The sequence below is a fragment of the Alligator sinensis genome, unplaced genomic scaffold, assembly GCF_000455745.1.
Source record: "Alligator sinensis unplaced genomic scaffold, ASM45574v1 scaffold601_1, whole genome shotgun sequence".
NCBI lineage: Eukaryota > Metazoa > Chordata > Crocodylia > Alligatoridae > Alligator > Alligator sinensis.
The window spans coordinates 1,014,112-1,029,175 of record NW_005841905.1 but is presented as its reverse complement, the minus strand read 5'-3'; the positions used below and the strand labels follow the sequence as shown (position 1 = coordinate 1,029,175).

At 43.4% G+C, this 15,064-nt stretch overlaps 1 protein-coding gene across 1 annotated transcript in view; it reads right to left on the bottom strand.

The window, feature by feature from the left end:
- Positions 1–6,031: 6,031 nt before the first annotated feature.
- The window catches only part of INSIG1 (insulin induced gene 1), a 13,886-nt gene continuing 4,853 nt past the window's right edge, over positions 6,032–15,064 (bottom strand). The window contains exon 5 of the mRNA XM_025197778.1: positions 6,032–8,948. Within this exon, the coding sequence (XP_025053563.1) occupies positions 8,919–8,948 (30 nt within the window). The 3' untranslated portion in view covers positions 6,032–8,918. The remainder of the gene's footprint in view (positions 8,949–15,064) is intronic.

The window sequence follows — 15,064 nt, the reverse complement described above, 5'->3', positions numbered from 1 at the left end:
TGACCCCCGACATCCAATCACCTTGCCTGCTGCTTCCAGCCCAGAGCAGCCATACTCAGAGAGCAGAAAACCTAGACATTTGGCTTTTATTTTAAAAACCTGCCCAGATGCAGCACAGGGGTCGAAAAAAGAGGACATGACTGGGAAAACCTGGATGTATGGTAACCCTAGATCCACCTGATGAAGGCAGGGAAGAGCATCTTCGCAGACAGGCTTGCTAACCTAGTGAGGAGGCCTTTAAACTAGGTTTGCCAGGGGATGGAGACCAAAGCCCTGAGGTAAGTGGGGAAGTGGGTGACCTGGAGGAAGAGCAAGCAGGAGGGGGCAACAGGGGAGGTGTTTTCATTCTTCCCGAGAAATCAGGGCGATCGACTAGTTCCCTCATTTTCCTGTACACAACTGCACGGAGCCTGGGAAACAAGCAGGAGGAACTGGAAGTCCTTGCACAGTCACAGAGCTATGATGTGATTGGAATAACAGAGACGTGGTGGGAGCTCGCATGACTGCAGCACTGTCATGGATGGGGACACGCTGTTCAGGAAGGACAGGCAGGGGAGAAGAGGAAGAGGAGCTGCAGTTCATCTAAAAGAACCATATGATGGCTCAGCGCTCCAGTATAGAACTGGAGGTAGAACTGTCGAAAGGCTTAGGGTCAGAGGAAAGAGCAACAAGTGTGATGTCATGGTGGGGTCTGCTATAGACCACCAGACCAGGAGGAAGTGGTGGATGAGGCTGTCTTCAAACAGCTAGTGGAAGTTTCCCAATCACAAGCCCTGGTTCTCATGGGGGACTTCAATCACCCTGGCATCTGCTAGGAGGGCAAGACAGCAATGCAGAGGCAATCCAGGATGTTTTTGGAGAGTGTTGGGGACAAATTCCTGGTGCAAGCGCTGGAGCAGCCAACTATGGGCCCTGCTCTCCTTGACTGAGTTCAGGATCCTGAGGAAAGGAAAGAAAGAAAGCAGCAGAGTAGGGACCCTGGACTTCAGAAAAGCAGATTTCGACTTGCTCAGGGAACTCATGGGCAGGATCCCCTGGGAAACCAGACTGAAGGGGAGAGGAGCCCAGGAGAGCTGGCTGTACTTTAAAGAAGCCTTACTGAGAGCACAGGAACAAACCACCCCAATGCACAGGAAGACTATGTATAGCAAGTGTGGCAGAAGACCAGTTTGGTTTAGCAAGGGACTCTTTAGTAAACTAAATCACAAAAAGGAAGCTTATAAGAAGTGGAAACTTAGACAAACAACTGAGGAGGGGTATAAGACTACTGCTTGGACATGCAGGGATGAAGTCAGGAAGGCCAAAGCACAATTGGAGTTGCAGCTTGCAAGGGATGCGAAGGGTAACAAGAAGGGTTTCTACAAGTATGTCCGTAACAAGAGGAGGATCAGGGAAAGTGTGGGTCCCTTACTGAATGGGGGAGGCAACCTTGTGACAGGATGCAGAAAAGGGTGAAGTGCTCAATACCTTTTTCACCTTAGTCTTCACAGGCAAGGTCAGCTCCCAGACTACTGCACCTGGCAGCAGAGTTTGGGGAGGAAGTGAGCACTCAATAGTGGTGAAAGAACATGTTAGGGACTATTTAGAAAATCTGTACGGTATACAAACTCACGGGGATGGATGGGATGCACCCGAGGATGCTGAGGGAGTTGGCTGATGTGATTGCAGAGCCACCGACCATCATCTTTGAAAACTCATGGCTATCAGAAGAGGTCCTGGATTATTGGAAAAGGGCAAACATAGTGCCCATATTTAAGAAAGGGAAAAAGGGAGGGTCCAGGAAACTACAGACGAGTCAACTTCACCTCAGTTCCTGGAAAAAGTCATGGAGCAGATCCTCAAGGAATCAATTTCTAAGCACTTGGAGAAGAAGGTGATTAGGAGCAGTCAGCATGGATTCACCAAGGGCAAGTCATGCCTGACCAACATGATTGCCTTCTACAATGAGATGGCTGGCTCTGTGGATGTGGGGAGACCAGTGCATGTGGTTTTGAAGTGTATGTTGATTTTAGCAAGGCTTTTGATACCATCTCCCACAACATTCTTGCAGGAAAGTTAAGGAAGTACGGGCTGGATAAATGGACTGTAGGGCGGACAGAAAACTAGCTGGAGCATCAAGCTCAGAGGGTGGCAATTAATGGCTCCATGTCTAGTTGGCAGCCAGTATCAAGTGGAGCGCCCCAGGGCTCAGTCCTGGGGCCAGTTTTGTTCAATATTTTCATCAACGACCTGGAAGATGGCATAGAGCGCATAGAGGAGCAGTCAGTATGGATTCACCAGGGACAAGTCATGCCTGACCAGCCTGATTGCCTTCAATGATGGGATGACTGGCTCTGTGGATGCGGGGAGACCAGTGGATGTGGTGTACTTTGATTTTAGCAAGGCTTTTGATATGGTCTCCAACAATGTTCTTGCAGGCAAGCTAAGGAAATATAGGCTAGATGAATGGACTGTAAGGTAGATAGAAAACTGGCTGGAACATTGGGCTCGGAGGGTAGTAATTAATGGCTCAATGTCTACTTTGCAGCCAGTATCAAGTGGAGTGCCCCAGGGGTCAGTCCTGAGGCCGGTTTTGTTCAATGTCTTCATCAACAACCTGGAAGATGGCATAGAGTGCACCCTCAGCAAGTCTGCAGATGACACCAAGCTGGGGGGACTAATAGATATGCTGGAGGGCAGGGCTAGGATTCAGAGTGATCTAGACAATTGGAGGATTGGGTCAAAAGAAAATGGGCCGAGGACAAGTGCAAAGTCCTGCACTGAGAACAGAACAATCCCATGCACCAGTACAGGCTGGGGGCTGACTGGCTGGGCTGCAGCTCTGCAGAAAATGACCTGGGGATTACAGTGGACAATAAGCTGAGTGAGCCAAAAGTGTGCCCTTGTTGCCAAGAAGGGTAATGGTAAATTAGGCTGTATTGGTAGGAATGTTCCCAGTAGGACAAGGGAAGTAATTATTCCCCTCTATTCTGCCCTGGTGAAGCCACATCTGCAGTACTGTGTCCAGTTTTGGACTCCCCACTACAGAAAGCATGTGGACAAATTGGAGAGAGTCCAGCAGAGGGCAACAAAAATGGTTCAGGGGCTAGGGCTTATGACTTACGAGGGGCTGAGGGAACTGGGCTTATTTAGCCTGGAGGAGAGATAGGAGGGTAGTAAAACACTGGAACTAGTTACACAAAGAGGTGGTGGAAGCTCAATCCTTGGAGGTTTTTAAGACCTGGCTAGACAAAACCTTGACTGGGATGATCTAGTTGGGAATGGTCCTACTTGAGCAGGGGGTTGGACTAGATGTCCTCCTGAGGTCCCTTCCAACCCTCATTTTTCTGTGATTCTGCGTCAGTAATTTAACACCTGCGAGTTCCCCTAATTCTAACCAAGGATGGTGTAGGCTAGTGGATAGTTCATTCTAATGCATTTGTTGGCCAAGTCATCCTGCTTCTCACAGCTGAACATTTCCATTTAAGGTTTCAACCTTTCTTTACCATCTTCATAGTGTATTTGTAGATTATTTTGTACTGGTTCTTTAAACAAAAATGGATCTCTGCCTTTTCTGTTTTATGTAAGGCAATCCAAGAAGAGGGGAACAGGTTGTATGACCTTCCCTCAGGCTGCAAATAGGCAAATCCATGCACTACAGAGCTTTCAGACAGCCCCAGCTGAACACTATGGAAAGTGTTCTGAGTGGCCGTGCCCGAGGCTGGGTCCTCCTCTAAACAGGACTTTGCAAGGCCAAACTAGGATCGGAAAAAAACAAAAACAAAGCCTCTTGTTACTATGCACATTCAATGATAAAAGCTTCCACTTTGAGAACATGGAGGAGAAGCATTTGCCAGAGACAGTTTCTCACCCATGTTGCACTGAGGTGGGTTTTTCCATTTTGGACGGCTGGGAAAGCAGCTGGAGTCTGGAAGATTGGGGCTGCAGTAACATACTTAAACTTCTCAAAAATGTATGCGAGACAACATTTTGGGGAGCACATCTTTGAAAATGAGGGTTCATGGTGTCTGGAATAAACTCTTTAAACGCAACCTTTGCACAGTTTTGAAGGATTTCTCCTGTATACTGTGATAGTTTGGCACAGGACAAAGTCACAAGCCTAAAATCAATGTTGTCAATGCCACAGGACAGTAATCTAGGCAAGGATCCTGAGCTGTACCTTACCCCTGGCCCAAGATGCATTAACATGATACTGTGAAGCAAGGCTGTCAACTTGTGGCCAGCGCAACCCCCCACTGCTCACAGGACACCACGCCACACAGGCAGGTTGGCCCCTTACACACAGCAACAGTAGCTCGACTCCCCCAGCCACCACATGCTGTCTGGCCAGGACAAGCAGCACATCTCCCTGCCACACAGGCAAACTTAGCTCTCCCGCTGTGCATGCCATGCAGACAGGGCAGGCAACCTGGTCCTTCCTCCCACTACCACAGGTACCATGTGGCCCCCCCACCTCTTTGGAGCCCCTCCCACTGCCCTGCCCCACTGCCAGGGGGGAAGCAGGAAACTAAGGGTGTGTACAGAAACGTTTTGTGCACACTGTATTGCACTGTAATTTAGCGCACTTTTTATACACTATAAAGTTACAGCATTTCTAAAACATGACAGAAGTGCAGTGTTTGGTGGGGGTGGAGGAGTGGGCTCTGAGCCTCCCTGCACTTTCCAAGATAGGTGGCAGCAGATGCTTTACAGCATACTTTCTGACCAGTGTACAGAAGTTATTTAAAGTGCTGTAGGCTGCTAAGGCACTGTAAAATACAGTGCATCAAATTTAATACCTTATTTAACAAGGGCTAATTTAAAGTACTGTACCCATTTTTAAAGTGCTGTAAAGCTGCGCACTTCTGTTAAGTCATAACAACAAAGCCCTTTAAATGGTGAGAAAAAGCAACTTCTGTACACTCTTCAATGAGATGAGGGAGGAGGAACTCAGAGACCCTGGCCTCTGCAGCAGCAGGAGCAATGGGGGCCACAGCAGCCAGGTGGCAGTCCATGGGCCACATGCTAACCCCTCATGGGTTGCAGGCTGCCTGTTGGACAGCCCTGCTGTTAAGGCAACAGAGCTACTTTTCTATAGACCTACAGAAAGACCTACCCAGTCTTCTTAGCCCATGGATGTGGGGTAAATGACCAAACTCCAGGTCTAATAAAAGATAAAAGGGTTGGTCTAATAAAAGATATCAAATTCACCCAAGGAACCTTGTCTGCCTATATCCTTAGACCAACACGGCTACAAGCTAAACCCCTGCAAGCTCCAGGTCACACTTTCCTACCCTTACTATTTCAATAAGCTCTGTTTTGAGCAAACTGTAGGCAAGTCAGTTTGCTGTTACGATATGCCGGATTATTCTGTAGAACCAAGTACTAAGAAGCTCTCCTATCAGTGTAATGGGGAAGATTTAAAACTAAAAGTTTAAAAAAAAAAAACAAAACAAAAAACAAAAAACCCCAATATTTGAAGTTTTTAGTTCATGAATCATAGCATACTAGAGGAAAATGAAGAATGTACACATGGATTTCTCCTCTTAGTAATGCTCAAGACTCAAATCACAAACCAGCTAAACAGGTTAACTGCCAAGACAGGTTGGAAAACCTACTGATTTTTACACAAGTTAGGAAAGACTGTATGCCAAAACCTTCCACTATAATCAGGTAGAAATTATTTTTAATATGGGTGGATGCCTCAATGATACTTTAAGAAGCTGTACTTTAGATGTTGCTTTCCAAGTCTTCTCTGCCAATCAAATGCATAACTGAATACCACACCAACATTGCCCCAGATTCAAGAATCTCTCTTGAAGGAAAGCCAGAGAACAAGACATTTGGTCTACAACCTTTAATAATAATAATAATAAAAAAAAAAAGTAAAACCAAAACACACTGCTGAAAACATCAGTAAGAATGAGAATCTAAATGTTCAAATCCAGAATAGTGCAAATTCCCCCCTTCCCTTCTATTAACTGATTACTTTGGTTCATATACTTACAAGTATTGGCAAAACCGAACTTCTGACTTGTAATTTTTGGCTACGTTTTTTTTTTATTTTAATACATACAGAATTAGTTTCAGGTCTTTCAAAATAAACTTTAGAATACTTTTTACTTTCTCAAATCTAGTATATTTACCCTTCATTGTCATCTTGAATTGCATTTTGTGGGAATTGATGCTGGTAACCACTTTAATATTAGGCATTTTACTAGACAAACTGGTCCAATCCTGATCTTGTGAACTTACGTATGCATGCAAGTTTCTCAGAATAACCGCACTAATCTTAATGACAGAACATGGGCCAGACTCTTTTCCGTCTTTTAGGCATCCAAGGGCATTTGGGTTGTCTCAGTACAACCCTATTCCATTCTTATTAAGTCCTGGGAAAAATTGTGAACACATGTACTTGTATACTGAACCTTCACCTTAGCTTTAAGACTAAGGCACAGCCTGCACCACTAAGTTTTACAAGCAGAACTCTGGTGCCTACTGGAAGCCCCTCTGTGGCAACAGCTCTCCACTCTGCCAGCAGAATTACCCACTCTCATGTTTAACCAGCTATGACAGCCTACTTGGCAGTTAGTGCCCTTCCAGGGTGTACTTCACACTCTGATCACAGGGCTGCTGTAGAGGAGCCATGCAGAATCACCAGAAGCACACAGCTGCTTGTACACTGTGGCAACAGCCCAGTGGCTGTGTAGTGTTTACACACTTGGGGCATAGCATTTCTTTTCAGGGATGCTGCAGAATGGGATGGAATAGGATCCAGCCCTAAACACTTGCAGTAGGCCTTCTCACCAATGCAGTTATTCCATATTTACACTTAGTGGGCACGTCTACACATTTCACTATGGCAATGTTGTTTCTGTGCCATCATTTAGTACTTCTTTTTGGAAGTACTAAGAGATATTGCAGTAACACCCCATACTGCACCAGGCATAGTTATTTTTAGGCACTATGTTGCCATAGCAACACTATAACAGAGAGCGCATCACTATGGTATCAGTTTGTGACCACCAACACTACATTGCTGTGGCATCATGTGTAGATGTGCCCAGTGAGATCAGAATTGGGCTCAGTTTAAGCTAGCCACTGTGGTAAGGTAAAGGTAACTCTGCTGTTCAAGTTGCTCCCCACAACCCCCTTACAAAAATCAATTCAGGATTTAGAAGTCTGAACCAGAAGTATTTATAGGATTTCCTTCAAAAAGGAAATGAAGCCCAAAACACTACTATTTATTCTCAATGTCTGATGGGACAACCTCCAAGGAGATGCTACTGACTAAATCTGAAACCACATGAAATCGGAAATGAACAAAAAATTGCATAATACAAAAGGCAAGTTCATAAAAGTTTACAAGTACACCATAACCACAAAATTGGAGTATTTCTAAAAATGTGGGTTTAATAGAAGGTACAATAAACTACCTTTACTAGTTAAATAAATTATTGCTCCATTTTGACTCCATGCAGCATTGAAATGAACTTAGAACCCTCTTCTCTTTAATCACTCATAAGAAACAGTGACTATTGAAGAGAATACAAGGCTCAGATTTTACTGTACATTGCACTTTAATTTTAAGACCTAATACTTGCTATTTAGGTCTATTGTGGTCTAAGCTATTAAATGAATACATTGTGCTCACCAAAACTAAATATTTAGAAACAATGAATGTTTAATGTAGTGACATAATCACTTTTCTTTTTACAAGGCAATCACAGATTGCAAATTCCATAGGGTTGTAAAAAAAACAAAGCAGTGATCTCTTGTCAGAAACCTAACTGCAAGTCAAGCTAGTAACTCTGGCTAACTTGTAATATAGCAAGTTATTACATTCCAGACCTGCTTCTAACTCCACTGAATTCAGTCAAAAGTCTGACTAAAAATGAAGCAAAATAATGCTCATTGCAGGGCCTCATTTCACTTTCAAGCAAATGAAAATAAGTCTCTCTGACTATTAGTGGGAGTTAGGGCCAGGTTAAATTACAATAAGCATGTGCAGTTCCCACTCATTTCAGGGTTACTGAAGATGCTTGGCATTTCAAGGGCTCTGATTTATTAAAATACCAAAGTATATGCCCAAATTTAAACAATACTCACTTAAAAACCTAGGCATATGCCCAAGTACCTTTACAGAACTGAGGTCAGAATTTTGACCCCTTCTGTAAGTGTGATTGCAAATTACAGGCAAAGGAATACTGCACTCAGATGAGCTTTAATGCAAATTATCAAAACACCTTCTTCCCCTCTCCATTTCAAACTCTTTTATTTCAATGAGATTGTCTCTAGTGTTTGCCTATTGTTCTAAAGTGATTTAGAGATTTTAAACAAAGTGACTTCAAAACCTTCATGCAGCATTACAAATAAGGTCACGATTCCTTCATATAAGCTTCTAAAAGCACTCAGTACAGTGCTTTTAAATGTTGTTGTTTTGATCACTTATTTTTGAGTAACCCTATTTTTAAACAACCCTATTTTAAAAAAGATTTGGATAAATACTATTCCTATTAAAACCATACTTCATCTTTGTTAAGCACCATCAATCTACTTCCTTTGGGCACTGGTACAAGAGCTTGTAATTAAATTTTAGTTTCAAGGCTTTGAAATATGGCAGCTGCTTTAATAACTTAAATTGGAATCTAGTACTTGGAAAACTGCCATGTAGCCTGAACTGCTGCATAAAACGTGGTGTTACATTCTTCCAGAGAACAGTCAGGCGCAAATGCTTATGCAGTAAATCAAGGAAAGATTTCAAGATAAGCAGTTAATTTCACTTGGCTATTCTAAAAGTGAGATTAATATTTTTTCACAAGTCATTTGTGCAGTAAACCCATAGATTATTTAGAAAAAAAATAATCCGCAGTTCTAAACAGGAACGCATCTTCTTTTTCTTTCCTCCACGCTGGCACCATGTCTTTTGCTCCAATGAGTTAGTCATTGTGTGGTTTCTCCGGAATACCCTGTGGTTAAACAAAACCCAAAGAGATTAATACAATACAGTACACAACACTGCATTTGTGTGTCACATGACTTGTGGTATCTGTGTCTGAGTACATAACATTAAAGCTTTCCAGTCTTGGAATAATACTGAAATAACTTGAACAAACTTGCTCCAGTGTAAAAGTCACTGGCTGTAGATCTAGAAGGAGCTGGAGTCTAATCTGAACTCTGCTAGGGATCTGCTGTCCAACCTTGGACAAGTTATTTCACCTCTGTGCCTCAGTTAAATCTGATAAATAAGGAGGATATTTCTTTTTCTCCTTTTCAAAGACAATTGGTAAGAGCCATGGACTAACACTCACAAAGATGGGTATTAAACAGCATTTACAGTAAGCATCTCAAGCAATTGTTAAGAATAATTCTTCAAAATCTTGACCCGTGAATAATTCACTTTAAAAATAAAATATTGAATTCAGTTAATATAACATTATAGCTGGTCATGCAGACCTCCATTCAGAACACTTGCAAACTCATCCACATTCAGGAAAGTAATTCTACTGTAAAGTTAAGAATGTGCCTAAGTCCAGAAAAAACACTTGCTTTTGAACTGGGGTGCTTTTCACATTTCAATCTATGGAAGCGTTCACAATGGAGCCATCAGTTTAACAGATTGGACAGATGTAATTTGCAGGTGAAAAATAATGTATCACTATGCTTCTCCTTTCAGGAGAATAATTTATAAACAAGTGTGATTTAAATACATTGGAATTATTTTACCATTAATCTCATTACTGATATTAAGTTACCAGTGTCAACTACAACCAGAACTCCTTATTAGACTGACTTAACAAATGAAAAGGTAATTTTTTGCGAGGTGGTAACTTCGACATCACTGGCTGTGGCTGGAGACCATATCCTGTCTAACTTGGAACATAGCACACAGCCCAGTCAGTGCACTTGTAATGGCTCTCACAACAGCTGACCATCTTCACCATTTTCAGAGATGTTTATCCTCCCAGAATCTATGCTAACAAGCAGAATCAAAAAGTTAGCTATACTGAAATAGCACAGTTGTTTACATCCTTTCCAAAGAATATTTGCATCAGGATTAAATGCAAGGCAACAATGTAGGTTTTTTAGCACAAAGATAAAAATCCTCCAATGCTTTTACATGGGTTGTGCTTCACCTCTTAAGAGGCCCAGATTGTACATACATGCCTAAAACTACTTGTGGACACAAGTCATTCCAATTCCAGATAATACATTTACATAGCTTGCGTATTTAGAGTACAGCGCAGTCCATGGGAGTTTGGGATGTACAAGAAACAGACTATGACTAGGAGGTTACTACTGCGGTACCCTACCATGTAGTTGAACTGGAGTTCTCAGTACCGTTTTTCTCCCATAATGTAAAGCATTCTCAGATATTAATCCAGGAAGATGAAAATTTAGGAGGCTTTATATAAAAAGGCTGCAATTTAAAAAACACAAATCAAGCCAAACGTGCCGAGAATGACAGGTGTTGAAAGTGGATAGTCCTGAGAAGTGAAACAAAGGTTGGATGATAGTAGCTTAAAAGAGAGTGGTGTATGCAGCTTCAATTTAAGTATATATACACACACACACACACACTAATGGTATAAATAGGATTATCCTTCCACTAGCTGCCTATAGCATCAATGACTCCAGGCATATTTAGAGACTCTGCTGAAGTCAAAGTAAATATTCTTACTAACCTGAATGCAGCCAGGATTTTGCCCTGTATTCTATAATGTAAGCATTGTAGAATTGTTCTTTACTGAATTATTTCTTCAGGCTTAAAATGGATCTCTGTGAGCAGGTGACCTTCCTAGTTTATTCCAAGACTTTGTACAACCACATAGTTTAAACAATCCCTCCTTCCTGGAGGCCGACTGTTGTTATTTATTTTTAATGTCCAATACAAACACAATCTGTATTGGTAATACAGATTACCAATACAAACAAAGGTTCAGCCCAAATCTTTATCCTTCTGGACTACTCAGTTGGCATCCTCTAGTGATTCTTTCCAACTACCTTTTTACCTGGGTGGGGCATGGACCTGTCAGTCACAATTCCAGTAAGACTGCTATCTGTTAACAAGGTGGCTAATTCCAGTTTCAGGAAACTTATTTGTAAGGGTATTGACCTACAGTTGAGCAATTCATTCCATCATCCCACAGCTTTGATGCACTGGCTTTAAAGCACTGGGTCACAAGCACTCAAATAACTGCACACAAAGGGCTTGTATTGCATGGCAAAAAAAGTTAGGGTTTTTTGTTCAAGTATGTTGTGTTCATTCCATCTTGATGCTTATTTTGAAGCCTTAAAAAACACAAAACAAAAAACCCCAAATTACTCAGAACCTGGCTATGCGGAATTTTATTTTGACAAGTTGACCTATTCAGCTGCTACCAGCCTTGCAAGAGCCCTAACACTGCATCTTTCCTAGATATCTATGCCCTGGTAAGACTGAGCTTGTGGGACATCTTACTATTTAAACAGCTCCCCTAACTCTGGGGCAAAACACATTTCTGCCATAAATAAGTGCTGTTGGAATTTCACATACTTCCATTTAAGCTGAATTTGGCTTCCCTTCCCAAAGTTGTGGATTCTTGTGTACACATTAGTCTGAAAACTTATTAGAATTACCATAAGTTCTCACACTGAATTCAGCTACTGTTGTGTTAGCAAGAAGTTTAGGACAGGGATTAGATCAGGCAGTCTGATCAGCTGAAGTTGAATGGGTATAAAAATAAAAAAGATACAAGTGTAGTAAGTAGTTCACATATGGTTTGTTTGCCTAGATAAGATGCAAGGCAGGACACAAATCCACATACAGTACTCTTTAGAGGAGTGCTGGACAGGAAAGTGGAATTTAGAAAGCTCATTTGTGTCCAATAGAGTACACATCTACACATCGCCCTATTACACCATAACAATGCACTACGTTGCTGTATGACGCGCTACGGTGACGTAGTGATCGTGTGAGTCTACATGCGACTGGCAGCCACTTCACTGTAGCAGTGCGTGCCCCCATTTTAGCACACCGCTACAGCAAAGTAAAGGCTAAAACTAACCATGCACCGCACGCACAGCATAGCATGGGTGGTTACTGCACCATGCTTTAAGCACAGTACAGTAACAACACTGCCGTAAGATGACAAAGACACGCCCATGTTCCAAAATAAGAGAAGTAGGCTTTGACATGTATGTTCACTAAAACAGCTCTTAGCACATAGTAGTTATCCTATTAGTGAATCTTGCCAGCACCGATTACTTGAATTCTAGGCCTCTTCAGCAGGTTAAACAGCATCTTACAGTCAACCCCCGCCAAATGAACAAAGAACTCAACATTTCCAGCGTGGCTTTTTCCCCTTCGCCAGAACTCCCCTTTTCATACTAAAGTCTGGAGAGGTGCAATGAACAAGGCCACCTGAGCTCTGAGTAGAATCTGAACTGTCAGAGTTATAGCCTTGGTTCTTTGGCTCTATTTAAAAGTCTCTCTCTCTCTCAGGCATGTGTCCCCCCATCTCCATCATTTACTACTAACTTCCTGTGACTATTTCAAATGCTCCCAGGTTCCTCACTGCCTGGATGTAGAAGCACATTATTGCAAAAATGAAACCAACACACCAGTTTGTTCAGGTTTAGTTTAGCTGGTTCGTTATTCAGATATTTTGGATGTTAGAGCAGCTTGATGTTTTTGAATGCTCTTGAAGATTTAGAGAAGAGGTGGGCAATTCCTCCCCACCCAGCTTCCTGCTGCCAGCAGCTGTGCCTGCACAGATGGGAGCAATGCAGAGCACCAAGTAGCCATTCCATCCGCCTGCCGTAAGACGCTACCACCGCTGGTCTGGCCGTGGCAGAGCAGAGCAGCATGGTGCAGGGCACAGCTCTCCCTCCTGAGGCTCCTGATGGTGACCAGTGGACTGGATAGGATCAACTGGTGGGCCAGATATGGCCCACAGGCCAAATTTTGCCCACTCCTTATTTACAGAAACAAATTTTATAGCAGTCAGTATTTCTTTGCCAGTATAGCTATATGGGGGTGAATTATTCAGCACTGAAAACATTAGAGCTTACAGCAAAATAGAAGTCTTCCCATGAAAACAACATTCCCCCTCCCCCTTGTCAGAGAAAGAGAAGGGAAGTGGAAAGTCTCTTGTTAATTTTGCTGTCAGAGATACGGAGAAACTGAGAAGACCCTTCTTAACGGGAGCTGTTATTTGATTTCCCCAAATAAAATTCCCTCCCCCATGAAGATTTCAAACTTGCAAAGGCGGCATTATCTAGCAGAAACTGAAAGAATCTTGACTAGCTTTAGTTATAGCATGGAAAACAATGGCACCCTTATTTGATGCATTCATTCCTTTCCCAACTTGTCCTTCATTCCTTCCAGAACTTGAATTCTTCTGTTACTGACTTCACAGCTAGCAATCCCACCCAGCAGTTAAATCAGATCACGCTGCCTAGTTAGGGTTAGTGTACTGTTGTGGTGGCAGGTGAAGGAATCAAGCATGCCCCACTCATTCACACCCACAGACATACTCTAACCTGGAAATATACCTCTGAGGCAGCTCCAGGCTTGTAGCTCCGCACTTGCTCTTGAGCCCTTAATCTCCAGCATGCTCAAGAGTAGCCATTAGATGAGTTTTAACTATAAGGCCCAGTAGTATAGAAACTAACATGTGATGCTGGGGAAGAAGGGATAGAGGGAAAGTGTGTGTGTGTGTGTGTGTGTGTGTGTGTGTGTGTGTGGATACCGCCCCCCCCACTCAATTTCTGACTATTTACACTAGTAAGACAGTAAGTTTCAACAATGGCTTGTGGATGTCTGTGTCAGACAACAGCTACAATTTTGTAGTGTAAATAGGCTATTCATCAGCCAGAGGTGACCCAAGCAGGGTGCAGGGCCCAGGGCAAAAGACCGGATGCAGGGCCCCGCCCCTGGACACAAGGAAGCCAGTGGCAGATTCAGTGGCAGGGGACGGGGTGCTGAGCAGTCAGACGTGAAGCCAGTGGCAGCCCAGACTTGCCATGGCTGCTCTGCCCAGCTCTGCGGGGCCCCCCAAAGCACAGGGCCCAGGGCGGTTGTCCTGATTCACCCCTCCCACCAGGGACAACCCTGTCAGCAGCTTCCTCTAGCCCAGGGGTGTCAAACTTACTGAGCCAGATCAAGAGCACAATGCTCCTTCCAGACTGGATCCATGGATCCAGCAGCAGCTGCAATGGGTATGGGAGTAGGCAGCAGCACAGAATCAGGCATCAAGTGGCCATCTGATGAGGAAGCAGATGTGCACAGGGAGGGGCAGGGAGGGAGAAGATGTGGGCAGCTGCACTAGTTCAGGGGCAGGTGGCAGCAAGGCAAGCAAGCACAGTATCTGCACAGCCCTTGTTCACCCTCTGCTGCCAAAGGCTGTGTCCATCAGGGTCCAGGGACCCCAAAATTTGTGTTGAGAGGCATGGCCACTGGAGTGTTTCTCAACTACCAGTGGGCCAGGCGGAATGGTTCTACAGGCCACATGTTGGACACTCCTGCTCTAGCCCTTTATTAGCGTCTTCAACCTTGAGTCTGACACTTGACATATCTGAAGACCATATATGCTTTTTAGGGAAGCAGCAGAGACACCTAGATTGTGGTAGCATTGTACAGTAGCTGAGGTCCTGAAGAAAACTTCAGCAGATTACGAGAATTGTGCGCCTAGGGAGGCCAAGCAGCCAGATCAATACTGCATTAATTAGGACTCTGTCAATGTCAGAATGCATTTGACAAGCAGACTTTAAGCCAGGGGAAGGCAATCATTTCTTGTAACAGTTTGCTTTGCTTACAGCAATATCTAGCAGCTACTAATACTATTCAAGAACTTGGTACAAGTCTATTTTTCATATTGTACAATCTTTTGATGTGTGAAGTATCTTATTTACTCAATTCCAAGTGAATGTTTTCTCTCTTCCCCTCATTTAACATGGGAAAAACAATGCCTTGTCTTAAAATTGAGCACCTAAAGCCAGATCAGGCAGCAGAAATCCATTCTATGAGGCACTGAGCAGCACAGAAGCATGACGGGTAGGGGGAAGGGAGGAGGTAGCAGCAGGGAGAAGGGGTCCCTCAACA